This window comes from Phalacrocorax aristotelis, chromosome 2 (assembly GCF_949628215.1).
Source record: "Phalacrocorax aristotelis chromosome 2, bGulAri2.1, whole genome shotgun sequence".
Classification (NCBI taxonomy): Eukaryota; Metazoa; Chordata; class Aves; order Suliformes; family Phalacrocoracidae; genus Phalacrocorax; species Phalacrocorax aristotelis.
Window position 1 is genome coordinate 25,341,286 of NC_134277.1, and position 17,309 is coordinate 25,358,594.

General features: G+C 38.4%; 1 protein-coding gene across 1 annotated transcript in view; it reads left to right on the forward strand.

Moving 5' to 3' along the window:
- The window catches only part of LOC142052543 (pituitary tumor-transforming gene 1 protein-interacting protein-like), a 33,825-nt gene extending 17,790 nt beyond the window's left edge, over positions 1-16,035 (forward strand). The window contains exons 5-7 of the mRNA XM_075082790.1: positions 696-764; positions 7,102-7,148; positions 14,450-16,035. Coding sequence (XP_074938891.1) covers positions 696-764; positions 7,102-7,148; positions 14,450-14,499 — 166 coding nt within the window. The 3' untranslated portion in view covers positions 14,500-16,035. The remainder of the gene's footprint in view (positions 1-695; positions 765-7,101; positions 7,149-14,449) is intronic.
- The last annotated feature ends 1,274 nt before the right edge of the window (positions 16,036-17,309 follow it).

Consider the following 17,309-nt stretch of genomic DNA (forward strand, 5'->3'; position numbering starts at 1 on the left):
TTCTAAAATTCTAATATGGTGTATCTAATGGTTAAGTGAAGCTTAGTCACAAACTTTAAGTGCATGCATTCAGTAGAGCATATCTGCACATGCACAGCTCAGATGTGCTGTGTAGGCTCAGCGTTTCCCAGAATCACACAGCTGATGCACTCAGGTAAATCCTTGCTCATTCCAGAACGGGGAAGGCAGCTGCCAAGACAGTTCGTGCAGACTGCTTTCCTGGGGGCAACTTGAGATTGGATAATGATGGTTGTTGGAAAGATAAATTTTTCTGGCATCAAAGGCTTATGAACCATCAATCTTCTTCCAGGGGACAACAATGGACTTAACTATGTATGTGCAGTACGCTTACTCCAAAATGGGGTGTGACACGTGGGGAAAAATGGCGAGTAGGACTTTTGTTTCTGGAACAATCTACAATCTGTTCCTAAGAGATTTTAAACTGCCCTGTGGAGTCTGGAGTGCACATTGCTGCAGTGGGTGAAGCATTCAGGTACTATAAAATGTGAAAGGGTAATTCTACAAATTTGTCAATTATACTTACTCAGCAGTGAAATTTTACATTGCTATGAAAGTTTCTGAGGTCAGACTATAAATCCTTTTCAAAAACAAGTCAAATGACTAAACAGTGATTGCCTAGCACTGAAATTGCTCTTTCTTCCTCTTATGCTTTCCTTCCCTCCTTATTTTTCTAGTAGACCAGATGAAGAAGAAGAACGGCTAGCTAGAAAGAGAGAGGAACGAAGACTGCAGTCTCTTCAGAGGTAAGTCTTGACAGTTTGATGTATAGCTATATACTTCCTGGTGGTATTGGAATATTCTGCCCTTCTAAGGAATACATGGAGTACTAAACGAAGAGGTATCATGGATTTAGGCACAGCAATGTCAGGTTTTTATGAAAAGGGGCTTATTGTGAAATTTGTGAACCTAACTAGGAGCCTGTATTTCTGTAAGTGAACAGGGAGTGAATAGGTTGATGCTCACTGTGGCAGGTACAAGAGCTCTGTGCCAGTCAAGAGCAAACAGGAGGGATGTGTCTGAAGTCTTGCCTGGTCTTGCTTGGACTTATGCCTGTCTGTTGCATGAGTTAATGCCTAAGTGAGGCTGGCATTCAAGATGAAAACCACTTTTTGGATTCATTTGGTATCTGGTTCTTTTTATTTAAAAATCTGCTTGGGAAAGGTAGAGAAGTTGATAGTGACATACCTGTTACAAATTTTGCGCTGGAAATAGAAAACTTTGTCATAGATTTTTCTTTAGGCTTAATCCCATGTGTCCATCCTTTCTGTTCAAGCTGTGGCACAGTGTAGAAAGAAGTGCAAGAGTCAGCAGTGATACAGTGCATCTCAGTGAGAACAGCATTCCTTCAGATGTAGGTTTTTATAGCTTAGTTCTCCAGTGACTCTTCATGGTTTATACGTTATTCTTTAGATAAACAGTTTTTATAGGGAAGACCATAATACCTGGTATAATCCCAGTGTATCTTTTGAATAATACTTCCTTCATGGTCTTTATTTTGGAGATTCACAGTGGATTAGCTTCAAGGTAACAGGAGAGTCCTAACCAAACTAATGCTAGAATTAGAGCTGTCATGTGTGGGTTTGAATCCCCACAGACTGTCACGCAAATTGATCCTAGGTTTGCCCCTTCCTGGTTATATTCTCTAAATACTTAGCTGCCAAGTAACTGATGGGCACCTTTGCTCCCTTGCTGATGCCTGATGTTTTCTACTGAACTCAGACTCATTGTTAATATGAGCAGGGACTGCAGGGAGCAAGGCATACTCCCAGATGAGACCCCTTGGTGAGCTTTTGTGTGAAGATATCAAGTTTCTCTATTACAAATGTGCATAAGAAGACAAGGGAGGCAGGCAAACATGCTTGGTTTGTTCAAACATACTATGTTTCTGACTTGACACGAAAGTGGGAGCCAGTAAGGTTGTCTTACAGATGTACCTACTGTTGCTCATGCCTCTGACTGCAGGAGCTGGCAGAATTGCTTGTCTTAACTCTGTTGTTGTTTTTCTGGGTCTGAACTGCCAAGTTATATAAGCAAATACAGCAACTGTTTGCCCTGAATCTGGCAGTGGTTATGGCTCTGAAGCAGGCATTGTGATATTAGGAAGCAGAATAGATTCTGTTGTAATGGGTTAAGTTGATCCTTTAGCCTTGTACAAAATTCCTGAACTTGTTGGCAATAGAATAGGATGCAATGGGGATGTTTAACAGGAAAGAATTTTTCAGAGATTGACTTAGTGCAAAGCTTGAATGGTTAGCTTTATTTTTGTGATATTTATTTTTTTAAGAGCTATTATACTGGCAGTTAAATATCTATTTAATTTCTCTGCTAGCTGTGTAATGGAGTGTAGTATCTTTTAAACTTAACAATTGTCTTTGTTCTGCACAAATTTTACCTTTCAGACTTAACTGTTGCAGTAATGTGTGTTCTGCATTTGTGCTTGTTTAGGAAAGTATGAACTTAAAAGTAACTTTCTGCAGAGGGAAGATGCGAATTAGATGTCTTCTAGTGTAGTTGAGCTAAAATTACTGTTTTGAAAATGTATATTTTTAAGTCTAATGGTGCCACTAATTTAACCCTCTAGATAGTGTGTAAAAGCATTCTACATCTGTTGTAACTGCTGATGGAAACATCATTCTTACTTTTCTTTCATGCCCAAGGCATAGCACATTGCTAAGGAATGTTGTGCCAGATCTGTTTTGCAGAAAGCTTTTCACATTTCTGTGGGGTTTTTGAGGTGTGTTTAATCTTTTGGGCGAGTTTGATAAACAGTCTCAGCATGTATCCAGAAGATTGCTGGGATCCACAGGATGCAGGGACAGCATGAATCCAGCGATGGGAGAAAAGAGCATTTATTTGAGGACAGAGTGGAAAGCAATACTTCCCCTTTCACCATTGCAAGGTAGTGTCAAATTTTATCTGAGAATGGATGTAAATTTGTTTTCATAAACATCTTCATTTGTAAGCTGAAAGTGTCATACATGAATGTGTGCAGAAGGGTAAGAAGTATCCCTTTAGGAAGCATGCTCACACACAGTTATGCAGCACAGCTTCTCAGATAAGTGATGTTGACGACTTGCAATGGATCAGAAAAAAGGGAAATTTTCCACCTGTTAATCCACCTCTAACCTAGTCATGGCACAGTAGGCAGAGTGCTAGTGTGAGGGTGATGTTTCTCCTGTAATGCTTTTGTTCTCTCCTGAAGAGACAGGATCCTGTGAGGAATACCAATATCTTGTATGTCAAAACCATGTGCCTTGTTGTGATGTATTATGCTACATTGTTCAGTGAAATAAACACTTATATTTATTACAAAGCAAAGGCTTGTGACCAGGTGTATAGGCGATGATTGTGTACCATAACATTTCCACTGTGATTGTGTACCATAACCTTTCCACTTCTGGAATGTAGGGTTTTCTGTGTGCACACAGAGCAAGTGGTGTTGCACCAGGCAATTAGCACAGCAAAGACCAATGCTATTCCCAAATTAAGCCTAGGAACAAGAATTGCTGGGAGCAGACTGTTCGACCAGAATGATTGCTGCAGCCTTAAAGCAGCAGCCCTCTTTCCTAGCTTGTCTCAGGAGTGTGTCTGTGAAACAGAGAAACTGTTCTAATTGCAGACGAGAGCTTAGCAGCAGCCCTGGGTGTTTCTCATGTTCCGAACATGTACCTGTTGTGTGGCTGAGGAGGGGTTGGTTGGTTCATGGAAAAACATGAGGACTAGGCCACTTCCAGCAACCAGAACACCTCACCCTACCCCCTGCTTGCTTCCTGTAAGTCTTTAGGAGGATAAATTGCTAGTAGCAGGCTGTAGAACAGATTAATATTCTCAACAAACTGTTTTTTACCAGCAAACTGCAGAGGAAGATGCTGTCTTGTACTGTGTGGTCTGTCTTTTCTACAACCTGCAAAGTCTTCACATAGTTTCTGAAAATAGCTGGATAGATATTCAGATAATAGTGTGTAAGGAAAATAGGCACAGCATTGACCTTGTGTCTGTTTTTTTTTTTTCCCTATCATCTCTTTTTTTCTTCTGTGGGATACAGCTACTTCATATACAGCTGTTCAGATCAGTTGGCAATGGAAGAACAGGACTAGCCTGAGCTTCATGTCATGGTTCTGTTAGTGAATGGTAAGAACAAAGTAAGGAGGCCCAGGATGCATAGTGTGTGATTTTTTGCAACCTTCAAGATAACTGCAGCACCTAATATTTCCTGGCTTTTCAGGTACACAGTAGAAGTCTGCTTTGTAAGTTTAAAATTTGTGTTAAAATTCAGTTTATTACGGGTACTTAGGAAGTGTCTTTTTGGAATACCTAGATGGCTGTTAGAATGAAGAGTAAGTGTAATGACATCAGCCCTCTGCTTGTCTCCAAAAGGAAGAAACTAGCTGTCACTTCAGTGATTTCCTCCCCCCCCCCCCCCCCCCCCAACCTTCTCAGTGGTGATATGTAGAGTTTGCACTTCTAGTGAGGGGCAGGAGGGGAAGGAAACATGGAGTTCAGTTTTTGACTAATACTGAAGGAAAACAGGTATCTTACTGCATAGCTTTAGTCCTTTATTTGACTTGATGTCATCTCTTCTGTGAGAAATCCTTTTTAAACGTAGCATCAAGTAGTGAGTCTTTTCTGTACACTCATTTAATTACTTACAGCTGCAAATACATGGTAATTTATATGTTAGATTTATATAAATTATAAATTACAATTTATGTGCTAGAAGTTGATAAACCAATGAAAAGCAATGAGATCTTGAATGAGAGAAACTGCCAAGTATAATTTGGTAGTGTACTGGTAAGGGTGAACAAGGAGGGGGGGGACAGGGAAAGAAAGGATTGCAGCTCATTTGTGAAAAACCAAGTATGGAAAATTATGTCAATTGTGTTAGTATAAGGAAAAATACTTTCTTGGCTTACAGCAGTGAGGACAACTTGCATGAAGAGCCAAGAATTTAGCATATAGAAGATGGAGTAATAGCAGTATTAAGAAACAGAGCCAACTCAGAAGACTTTAAAGTGACTTCAGTTGATCATAATGTAATATGTGAATGGTGCAATAAACCACCTCTGGGTGGCTGATTCAGTGGCTGTCTGCTCAGAATTGTGTCTGATTCTTTTCAGTTGATGTATACCTAAGCCTTATTTACTGTACAAGGATTTAGTCATGGGTGATATGATACAGTCGTGGTTGCTTGTGAAACATTCAAACTTTGACAAATATTACAGATTTTACCCTTCATATCTAACCAAAGTAAGAATGTTTGGTAGTTTGTGTTGAATAGCCTAGGGAAGTATCTTAAAGTGTTTCTGAGGTTTAAAGCCTACACAGCCTGATTTATTTTTTTTTAATCTCCCCTTGCCCCTTACCCTTAAGCAGACATTTAGTGCTTTCTGTTGTTCAGGGCAGATTCAGACCGCTGAAGTACTGAGATTTCAGTTGGAAACTGCAGCAGTGAGTCTCCATTATTTCAGTCAGGGTATGCAAAATTCTGAAGAACGTGCCATTAGTACTACCAGTAAAAAAAGCTAGTTCAAGGTCACAATATCACATTATACTATAACTATACAGAAATAAGGACTGGATTTATACAGGAGAAGGGTGCCTTAAGTAGAATCTCTCTTCTTTTCCTGAGATCCCTTGCCTCATATAATGTCTTCCTCTTATGCAACACAAAGCAGGAATCCTATGGTCAGGTTACCCATAGCAGGTAAATTTGACTCCTCTTCCTGTCCTGACTTTCTTCCTCTACATTAATTTTATTTCATCACCCTGATTCCCCAGTTCTTCCTCCTGCAGTTTGGCCAGGTTGCTTTGTTTCCTGTGCTGCCCAGGCTGAATAGTGGAAAGGGATATAAGGGGGAGAGGTATCTCAGGGAAATAGTAGTGGAAGGTTTTGAGTCAGTCGTCTTGTTTGGCTTTCTCATCATGCTTTGTCTGCATGCTTTCCATAAGTGCAGTTGCAGGGGAAGGCCCATTCAGCCCTTCAGCTCCATAGGAAGCAGGATAATTGCTTCTGAGGACACACAGGATCTGATTAGCAGTAGGAGTTGTTTGGAGGTGGAATATGCATGGGGCAGATGGGATCTTTGGTGAATTAAGCTGTCAGTGCTTAACAGCTTTCTGCTGAATATGTGCAAATTAGAATTGGGCGAAAGTCACAACTTGTCTGACTCGGTTGAATTTTGATAGGGGCAACAAACAGTATTTTTTTTTTGTTAGAGGAACATTGTTTTGCCAAATTCAATGTCCTTTCCTCCAAATATATAGATCCTAGATCATCTTACTGAAACAGAAGCTTTTTTTTTTGTTTTTAAACTAAGAAAAATAGATGTTCCCTTTAAAATATAGGAAGATTATCTGAGGAATGATGGAGTGATTTCCATTTAGATTTCCTTCATTTTTCCCCTTCACCTTTGCAAAGGGGAGGAGAGGAAGGGGAAGAAGAAATTGACTTGTCAGACACTTGGTTCATGTGAACAATGAAAGTTTGGCAATATTAGGTACAGTCTTAAAAACTGTGTTGTGATTAGACAAAATAACTAGAGGCATCCAATTTTTATATAGCACAATATTTTAATTTATTCTCTGCATGGGTGCCGTGCTGGATTTTTAGAAACTAGTAGTTTTCACTTCTACTTGCTGTACTGCTTAAACAAAACAGTAATACACGTTTTATCTTTTTAGAACTATTATATTGAGTTAGGATTCTAAAGCACACTGTATTCACAGATAAATTTTACCATTATACTCCCTGCTGGAAAGCATTAGGGAATCTTCTAATATTGTGCCTTGCTTCTTATGTATAGATGAATTCCTCAGTGTGTGTATGTGTACATATATATGTGGACACATTACTTATACATAGAAAACCCAATATTTTTCTTTGTCATCATTGATTAGTGAGAAGTTATAGGGAATCTTATAGATACATAAAGTTTATATAGAAAGATATCTAACTGACCTTTTTTAAAAATTTGTAATCGCATACTGATTTTTAAAATGCTGTTGTCTTTCAGATATAATTATCATATTTTGCTTACAGCTCAAAACAGTCTGAATGGTTTTCTGATGTCTTTATTGCAGGAAACATGAAAGAAAACTGAAGCATGATGAAATACGTAAGAAGTATGGTATGTGGTAATCTTGTTTTGATACTCAGTATCTAAATTGATTCCTTTTTCCTAATAATTATTGTTAAAATTCACAGCAGAAACAAGCTGCTTTATGAGCAGCAGAAGTAATCAAGCCCTGTTTCCTACTGATGCATGTCTTCTGTCATCTGAACACCTGATCTCATCACTGTTATGTTCCTCTTCTCTTCCTGCACTCTCCCACTGGGCAAGAGACAATGTGCTGGATGGGCTGCTTGCTTGGGGCAGGCATTTAAATATATTGATTAAAATAAGTAATTCTGTCTGTGTCTTCCTAAGAAGGAGTACTGATTGAGGCAGGTGTGTGTTCCTGAACACGATAAACCAATCTAGTTGAAATTGGCTAGTAGACTCATGGTTATTGGAGGAGGATAGACTGACTAGCAGATAGCAAGCTTTTTAAATCAAGCTTAAAAAAGAAGCTTTGAGGATGCAGCCTAACAAAGGGATTAAGCTTGTTTTTGCTTTAAGTGTAGCTGTGGTCTGGTAGGAGAAGCACATAGCAAGACTGTAGGACCTGCTGTCTTGTATAGGAGGCTCTTATTATCTAGGCTTGTCAGCGCTTGCACTTTTCATTTGATTTGTTCAAAGGGTTAATAGTACTGTGTATTCAGAGACAGATATGCTAAAACTATGCTGCACTTATTATGCAAATTGCACTAATGTCAGAGAAGGTGATTCTAGGGGTCTGAACAGTCACTCAAAACTGTTAATTTTCATCCTCTTATTAAACTGATAGGCAGAGTCTGGGAATACCTTCATGAATCTGCAGCCTGATCTCTGGCTGATGCAGAAGCGATACAGACAATCTCTATAGGGAATTCTCTGCCTGGGGAACACTTGCAAAAGTATGTTCCTTTGCTGGAACGGAGGGAAAATTCCCTGTGAAACTTGAGCTGCAGGAGGAAGAATTTTGTAGAAACTAGAAATAATTTTCGTTAAACATCAGTCACGAACTTCAGTCCTGACCTTGTATCTCAACCACAATTCAGTTTCAAGAGGTTTGTCTGAGTGGTTGACAACAGCAGTCCAGATTAAAAAAAAAAATCCAAACAACAACATAAAACACATACTTTTTTGTGCATGTTTCTCCTTGGAAGAGACCTTAGAGTCAGTCTCAAAAAGTTTGAATCATTAGGATAGATCTGATGAAGAACTTGAGACAATGACATCTCCAAAATAACATGCAGCACTCTACAGATATACGTATAACTTTGCATCTCCTTGAGGCAGTGCAGCTAAGAGGAGTGACCAAGGTTCTGAATTCGGTATAGCAGTTAGTGTATCAAAGCTCTCCACTGGGGTTAAGTGATGTTTCAAAAGGCTGCATTCAGTTATATTCTGCTTGTAAAACTAGTTCACTTGTCTCTGGATGGTCCTATGTTTTAATGAAGACAGTTCTCTCATCAGCACTTAACTTTCAGACCTTTGTGGAATGCTTTGTTGGATCTTGTTGGAGTACCTGAGTTTCCTGAGGAATATAGCTGTATAATTCTGTGCCTCTGGAATAGATTCACCAAATTCAACAAATCTTGCTTGTAGCTACACTATGCACACAGTTGTATTGCAGCTAGTGTCATTTTGGCTTCACTTGAAGCATGTTAATCTATCACTGGCTGGAAACAAGTTCATACACTAATTGTGTTAATAGAAGGCGTACCTTCTTATGAGTAGTTAGGTATATTTGTTTCTTCATGCAGTTATGTTTTGCGATGCAGTTTACCTGCAAAAGATCGTAATTCAAGTATAAAACTTAAAATTTAATAGCAAACTTCTAGATAAAGTTTATTTATTGACAGGTTTTCTGTATTGCATATTCAAAGATTAATTTGTATTATCAGATATATCAGAGGCCTGGATTCTCATAATTCGTCTTTGTCCTAAAGAAAAACCTAACTCTTACACTAATTGGCACATACTGGAAGGATGTATGTAACTGAAGAAAAATGAAAGACAAAATATGTATAAATTCTGGAATCCCTAAATATTATTGATTATGTATATAGCTTATATTCTGATAACATACAGGCAAATGGTTGTCAAAATAATTCAAGTGAGATGTAATACAGTAAGTCTTGCTATAGCCTTGGATCTTCTGTCTTCATTTTTCGCTGTCTAATAAATACATATATTAGTACCTTAAACATAATCTAATAAAAATTGCTGCAAAAATTATGGAGATAGTAGACTATTTTACACTCTTAGCATTGCAGAGAGGATTCTCAGTTAAGTAGGCATGGATGAGTGGCAGAAGGACAATGACTTTGTTAACCTGGCTCTGTAGATTAAGACGATCATGCCTGAAATTTCAGTATCTGGTTGGCTTTAAGGGAATGCCTTTTCCCATTTCATCCACCAGCTTTCCTTACCCCATTTAAATGGTAATTACACATTTATAATGCATTGCAGGTGTCACTCTAGCCACAGTCCTTTGGGAGCATTGGAAGCAATAGAGAGCTTTAGCAACCAGGAATACACACTTTGAATTGTTTCTTTGTTGCACAATTTGATAGTATTTTTCATTTGCTCACATATATGAATGCAGTATGATTACACAAATTATATGTTGACTCTTAGAAAATTTTAAAGTAGAATTCAGAGTACTTTGCAGCTTGTGTAGTACACAAAGGAACTACAATTTAATTGCTGCTGCATTTGCTGCTATTGTATGTTCAGTGTAGCATTAGTGAGAAGCTGCTTTATTTATTTATTTATTTCAGGATTTTGCCTGGTATTAGTGAAAGGATTCTATCTCTTCATTTTCACAAAATTATTGCCTTTCATAATTCTGGGCTTCCACACCACTTGCTTCAGTTCTGCAAAGGTTTTGATTAGCTAATTTAATGATATGTAATCCTATCTCCTTTATTTTGTAAGATGTTGATTTTTGTATTCAGTAGTTTGTCATAGTAAATGTTCCTTCTGTTCAAGATAGATGCTTTATCTTGACCTTCTTTAGTGTTCTGAATGCAAAGCAGGGAAACCTTATATTGCTGTACACTTAAAGCTATTTAGTCTGTATGTTAAGAATAGAGTTGTTAATTTGGGAGTTAAAAATAAATTGGAAAAGTGTAAGAAGGGGTGAAGATATGCAGCATATCACAAACTAGTTTGGGGTGGTTTTTTTGCAGTGTATACAGTCTCTTGTATTTCACTTATTAGTTCTATTTTTGGGCAGTGCTGGTACATGATGAGGGTCAGATCTCAATGACTGAGAAGCTGCATAGTATATCATATGAATTAATATGGTGGAAAGAGGTACTAATTTCTTGTAATTGCTTTCATGTCACTTCATACATATTAGGAGGCCTCATTACTTCATACAAGCTAAGGACAGATGCTTGACTACTACACCTTTGAAATTTTTGAGTGTGTTTTAAATACTGCTAAGTAGGTTAAACATTAACCTCAAAACGAAGGTAAATAGAAGTAATGTGAGAAGTTCTTGTAAGTATCCTGTGTGTCAATATTAAAGTTCAGCAGTAACATGTAATGGACTGTGTTGCAAACGAGACTCCTGAGCCTACAAACATCTAGCCTCTCTGAACCTGTAAGTGTAAATTACAAATTGGGTAGTCGCTCTCATGTCAAATGGGACACAGTCGAGAGAGACAACTCATGTCTGGTTCAAGGCAGCACATGAGCTTTAGTTGAAGCAGACATGCTATCCAATTAGCATAGGCTTGCAGCTCCTCTTTGAGTGTCACAGCTAAAAGCAGCTGTGGCAGCTGACGGGAGCTTTTTGTCACGCTCCTTTTTTTAAAATATCTCTCCAGACTGCTTTTGTCCACTTACTGGGGCCCGCTACAGCTTCTTCAGTAAGAATTGGTGCAAGTGATGAGCTGCTGTCTCCCTCTTACTTAATGTAAGCTTATGATGTACTTAGAATGCTGAGGGTAAAAGAAATTTAAACACTTGTTGCAGATTTGAGAGCAAAGTCTATCAGATGTTGTAACCTCTGTGGTTATCCTTATTTGGAAGGAGGGCTCGCCGTTTCTCTTGGAGCACCTTCTTTCCCAGAAGATGAATTTCTGAAGTCATGACCAATAATATTCTCACTGGATTGACTTGTAGTTCTTAATACCCATTTAGTTTCAGTATTGTACAATAAAACAGATCAGAGAACTTCAAATTAAACACATTAATGCCTTATTGGTGGTAATTATATCTGTTAATTCCTAAACATAATGCAGTAAAACTGAAGCAAGTACTACTGGGAATGGCATTTGCAATAATGAGTGAAAATGACACATTCACTTGAAATATGAGGACTAGTTATCTAAAATGGCCTCTGGCTGGGGCAGGGGCAGATAAAAGTGTATTTGCTGCTCAGAATGGTATAGGAAAAACTTATCAGGACTCTTACACCAACCTCTGATTAATTTGAAATTGGCACTACTGGATGTAGAACATTGTTGCCATTGGATTTCAGCTATTTAAGCTGTAAGAGAACAGTATCTAGTGTTTTACTGTGCTGCTTTCAGACATGTGAAGTGTCAAGTATGTATCTTGAATGAAATATTAGAAAGTCATAATAAGCACTTACCAAACTCTACAGAGAGAGGTATGCAACCTAAGTTAATTTTGTTAGGGAATCTGGTACTGCCTCTTGCTGCTTTGTGGAAAATTTTCTGAACTTTGGTGTCTTGATTTCTAACTGGAATTTAATGAGTGCAGGGAGTTTATGCAATGCCAATTGTAATAAAAACCATTAATTTCTAGTACTGTTACTGTTTTTCTGTAAATGGTGTGTAGATGTGTTTTATATTTGGAGGGGGTGAAATACAGAAGTACTGCAAAAATTTTTGAAAGTTGGGCTACTCGGTTGTCTCTCATGAAACTAAAGATACTAGAATCCATAGGTCCTAGCTGCCAAAGTATCAATGTGTCTGGAGGAAGGAAGGGTGATGGTGGTCTGGAAATGAAGTAGATGTTTCTTCTCTGTATTTGGGATGGGGTTATATTAATGCAGGAGTGTTAGCTAAAGGCACTAAAGCTTGAATGTTAGGCCAAGGATAAGAGCTTTTTTTATTGTGTGTTAACTTACTTGTCAACTAGAGTAGACTTAACAGACATTACAACTCTTTGTTTAAACGTGTGAAAGGTAAGATTAAAATTTGAGAAGTAACTGCTTTCCAGAAGTTTAAAAATATAAAAATGTCAAGATTTCAAAATATTGTAGATAATTTTTGACAATGCTGTGATCTAACCATATTCTTATTGCACAAATGCTTAAAAGATTATTTCTTAAATAATATTTTTATTTTTAAAGGATTTAAAAATATTTTATAAGAATATTTTAAAAAACTATTATTTTTAAAAGTAGATACAGACAGGGTAGTATCTTTGATGCAAGGTACTATACTGGGTGAATAGTATTTCATGTTACCTGGCTGGAGCTTTATAAATGTGACTGGCCTACCCCTTCTTTGACAAGTAAAGGCATTGTGTATGAGGGCTGGCTTTGATTTTAACTCTTTACAAATCAACTGCTTGTAATCTTGCCAATTTGAGTAATTATAGGATTCATCATACTTATTCCTTAATATGTGCTTTTCCCTATCAGGTGGTTAATTGCAGTTGCTGATACAATAGTCAGCATTAAGCAGTTGTGCTTCTTGATTGACATCTTAGAATCATACAATGTCCTGAGTTGGAATGGACCTACAAGGATCATTGAGTCCAGCTCCTGTCCCTGCACAGGACAACCCCAAAATTCACACCATGTCTCTGAGGGCATTGTCCAAGTGCCTCCTGAATAGCATCAGGCTTGGTGCCATGACCGCCTCCCTGGGGAGCCTGTTCCAGTGCTCTACCACCCTCTGGGTGAAGAAGCTTTTCCTAATATCCAACCTAAACCTCCCCTGGCACATCTTCCTGCCATTCCCTTGAGTCCTGTCATCAGAGAGAAGAGACCAGCGCCTGCCCCACCTCTTCCCCTTGTGAAGAAGCTGTAGACTGTGATGAGGTCTCCCTCAGTCTCTTCTTCTCCAGGTTGAAAAAGTGACTTTAGCCACTCCTAATGTGGTTGTATGTATCTTAATGTTGTTTATATATCTTAAAATAACCTGGCAGCTCAAAAGAAGTGCAACAAGGTAGACAAAAGTAAGGTCTGGCTTCAGTGCCATTAGCTTTTGACTTTTGGACAGAGCAGTGAACGTTCAGTATCTGTGTGCAGGCACATGTGGAAAAGAGGTATGGTATGAAAAGGTCTGAGGGGAGTTCTTACAAGATTTGGCGGTCACTAGTGGAATCTTTCTCTTCCACTATTGTGAAGCTGAACATTTGTGAATTGGGATTGTCTGGCTTAGCTGTCTTCTGTCTCCATGCCCTAAACAAATGAGCTAGAGAAGAGTCCAGGCTTGCCAGATGTAAGTATAAAAATATTAGTGGAAAAGACAGCGGTAGTGTTCCTGTTTTTCCACAAAAAAAAAGGTCAGCCTCTAGACTCTTATGAGACTCCTTTATTTTCAGTGTTTGCTTCTGCCTATCCCAAATCTGGTGTGTGGTTTAAAGTCTCTTTGAAATAATTGCTGTATGGAACAGCGATTGCTCAGCTAACCCTTACAGAAGATGATATGCATATCCAGACACTCAGCATAACTGGATGGCTTTGCATTGCTGTCTGTGATGGTATTCTGGTGAAGTCATAAAGAATATTCAGGATGGAAACATACTGCAACCTGGATTATGTGATGCTCTTGTTCTGGTCCCTGGAGGCTTTAGTGCATGTAGAAGTGATCTTCATTTGTTCTTAGACATTGCCCCATTGCAGAAGTGCTGTAGGTGGCTGAATGTGACAGATGGTTGTGTTTAATCGAAGTAGAACTAAGTCAAAGTAGCAGCATCTTACATTTTAAAAGGATGGTGATCTTATAGTAACTTGAATGTATAACCTGTCCAGTCTGAATCTGTTCTTCCTGAACCATCTCCGTGCTTAGATGTTTGTAGACCTGACTCTCTCAGAAATGCATTTTGTAGGGTATACCTCATAAATGAGAAATGTTTTCTTCTGTAAGAATTTTTCACAGAGAAATGTTCTGTCCCTGCTAAATCATGAAATACCTATTTATTATTGTAGTGTGAGAAATTAGAGCTCTTAGAACACTTCTAATTTATTATTATTCTTGAGCGTCTTGTTGATCGAGCAACTACTACAAGACAAAAAATGCCTTTTGGTTTTGTTATATGGAGTACCCATTACACTGAGGTCAGTAACTCAAGGTTTTTGTGTAATACTGGTAAGAAAATTATAAATGCAGTTCTGTTTTGTTTTACAGGTCTTCTCCAGGATTCTGATAATCCATACAGCAGATTTGAGAACGAATAAAGCTGAGTACCTTCCACTAGAGCTGTAACTTGGAATACAGGAAGATAGTTTGTTTTCACTGGGCCTTGGGCTCAGGTTTTTTTCCTGGTTGAAAAACTAGGAGTGGATAAAAGACTTCATGAAATGCATATTTCTATCTTCTACCTATATAGAACTCATTTTTTTTTATAAATGCTTTTGGTTGTTGAAAAGTTTGCTGTTTTTTTCTATGATGACATTTAAGTGTGAAATACTCTTTCCTCCTCTTAAAAATGTATTTTATTACTTGATATAGGTAGCTGATAGTCACAGTCGTGTTTGAATTCAGTCTTAACTCCCACTTAAACAGTTGTTCCTGTGTTCCTAAATGAAGATTTTTTCCCTACTGTATTTTTTCAAAATAAAAATAAAAGGCACCATGGAAGCACAGCTTCACATAGCAGAAGTAGCTGATGTTGGTACTGTACAACCATAATGTGAGAATTAGGTGGAGTGGTTTTTTTACCTCTGGAAAAAGAGATTCAAGAGTTTAATGTCTAAGGGTTGTGAGAGGGGAGCGTATTTGTCTTTGAATAATTCAGCTCAGTCATGGAAATGTTAATATGTACTTTGGATATATCACTGATGTGAAAAAAAATACTTCAGTTAGCAAGCTTGGAAGAAGGTCGTTCTTCAAATAAACATAGTTGTGTGCCTAAATTGAAGAAGACACATTAGCCTGTCACTATTTAGCAAGCATAATGTATAATTAACAAAAACAACAAAAAAAACCAACAAAATAACCCCAAGCAACTTGGTTGACCCTGGTCAGCAGCTTGATTCATCCCTCCTTACACTAGGCTGAGGGAGGGAATGGGAACAGCAGAAGTGAGAAAACTCTTGGGCTGAGATAAAGACAGTTTAATAAGTGAAGAAAGGGAGGGTAGGGGGAACAAGTCATGCAAAGGCAATCACCACTTCCCAGAGCAGACCTCTGCCTACCCTCCCCTCTGTTTTTGTTGCTGAGCAGGTGATATATGGCCTGGTCGGTTCTGCCCAGCTGCCCCAACTGTGTCCCCCCCGGCTGCTCTCCCTCTCCTGGCCTACTTGCTGGACTGGGCAGAGTGGGGAAAAATGAAACCTTGACACTGTGCAAGCGGTGCTCAGCAAAAGCCAAAGCACTGGTGTGTTACCAGCACTGTTCTAGCCACAAATCCAAAGCAAAGCATCGTACGGGCTGCTATGAAGAAAGTTACTTCATTCCCAGGCAGACCCAGCACAGTAAGAAAGCAGTATTTTTTTAAGCCTTTTATTGTTCTTTTGATATTTCTATAATGTGATTTTTTCCTCTTTTCATAGAGGTGTTTCAGTGAGCATTTTTACTAGCTCACCGGTATGCTGCAACAAGCAATGAGCCCTTCTGTCCCTTGCACCGGTCTAATGCCAAGTGCCCATTTACTCTGTACACTTTAAATAACCTTCCTTGCTGTATATTATTCATTAAACAAATGTACAGTATTGAAGATGTTCTTGTTATTTTTATTAATGTTCCTAAAATAAACACTTTAACATCTTTAATTTGTTCTGTTGTTCCATACAATTTTAAATTGGTTTGAAAGAAGTGATCACGTTTGAGTTTGGGAGAAGGGAAGGCATGAATTTTTGCTGTTTTTCTGACACAAGAAAGAAACCCTAACAGCACGGAGCCGTGGTGGGAATTAAACCTTGCCTGTGGCAGCTGAGGTGAGTTGCCATTCCTTCCAGTGCCAAAGAACGTGCCTCTACCGAGGCTTTAGTGTCTATCACTTCTCACTGATTTTGGTACAATGTTCACTTCCATTCTTTCACTGTTTTTACCTCTGTAAACAGTTTCTTTGTATACAGTTTCTCAGGAATTTATATAAAAATATGTTTCCTGGTTCATGAATCTGTATTGTAATTAGTGCTGATGGAATAATGGTCCAGTTCTCCTTTTTTCCTTTTTTTCTTAACTCATATTTAGCACTTTGTTAGTAGGTGCTGTTTAATGTCATATGTTTCTTCATCTGTCAGCTATTGTCAAGTCTGAAGTATTATTCAAATGGCTGTCTTTGAAGAATGATGGTCCGTGATAAGAGTGAGTTGATAGTGTGGAAATAAAACATGCTGATGGTTTTCCCTGGAGATAACTTCTGCAAAAATGATGAAGGTCTGCCTGCTGTCTCGCGACCCAAGTAGTGACATCCTGACTTAATAGAAAAGCATTTTTCTTCAGCACCTGCTGCAGCGTACGAAGGGCTGTCACATGTTCTAACAAAAGGGGGAGGGGGGACAACCTTTCTTACGATTTCAAAGATAGTGAAGTGCTTGGAGAACCAAAATAATTGAGAATATGGAACGGGTGCTGCATTGCTGGAGAATAGCTGGGTTACGCACCATGGCATTCCTGAGCCGCCGCTGTGGGCATCAAAAGGTAACAACTGTGGTCAAAGGCGTCTTAACCAGGCTTACCGTATACTAAGCCTTAACTGTATAGCGTAGGCTATAATTTATGTGCAGTGCCAGTGGACGTCTAATATTGTGTAATTTTGCTTATGCAGTTAAGGACAAGACAATTTAATGAGACCGTTGTGGACAGCAGCCTTAAAGCTTAATAGGAACTGCAAAAATCCCCAAACAATCCCTGGACTTTTCAGATTATTTAACCTTTTTTAATGTGTTCATTGGAGCAATTAATTGGATGGAAAATATCCTTATTTCAGTATATTAATTGCGGCCTTCTCTGTGTTCCTGTATGTCAGTATTTCTTACTTTTATAGAAGTATTGGATTTGCCTTATCAATAGAAAGGTTGCTAGGCTTTGTATTTCAGTG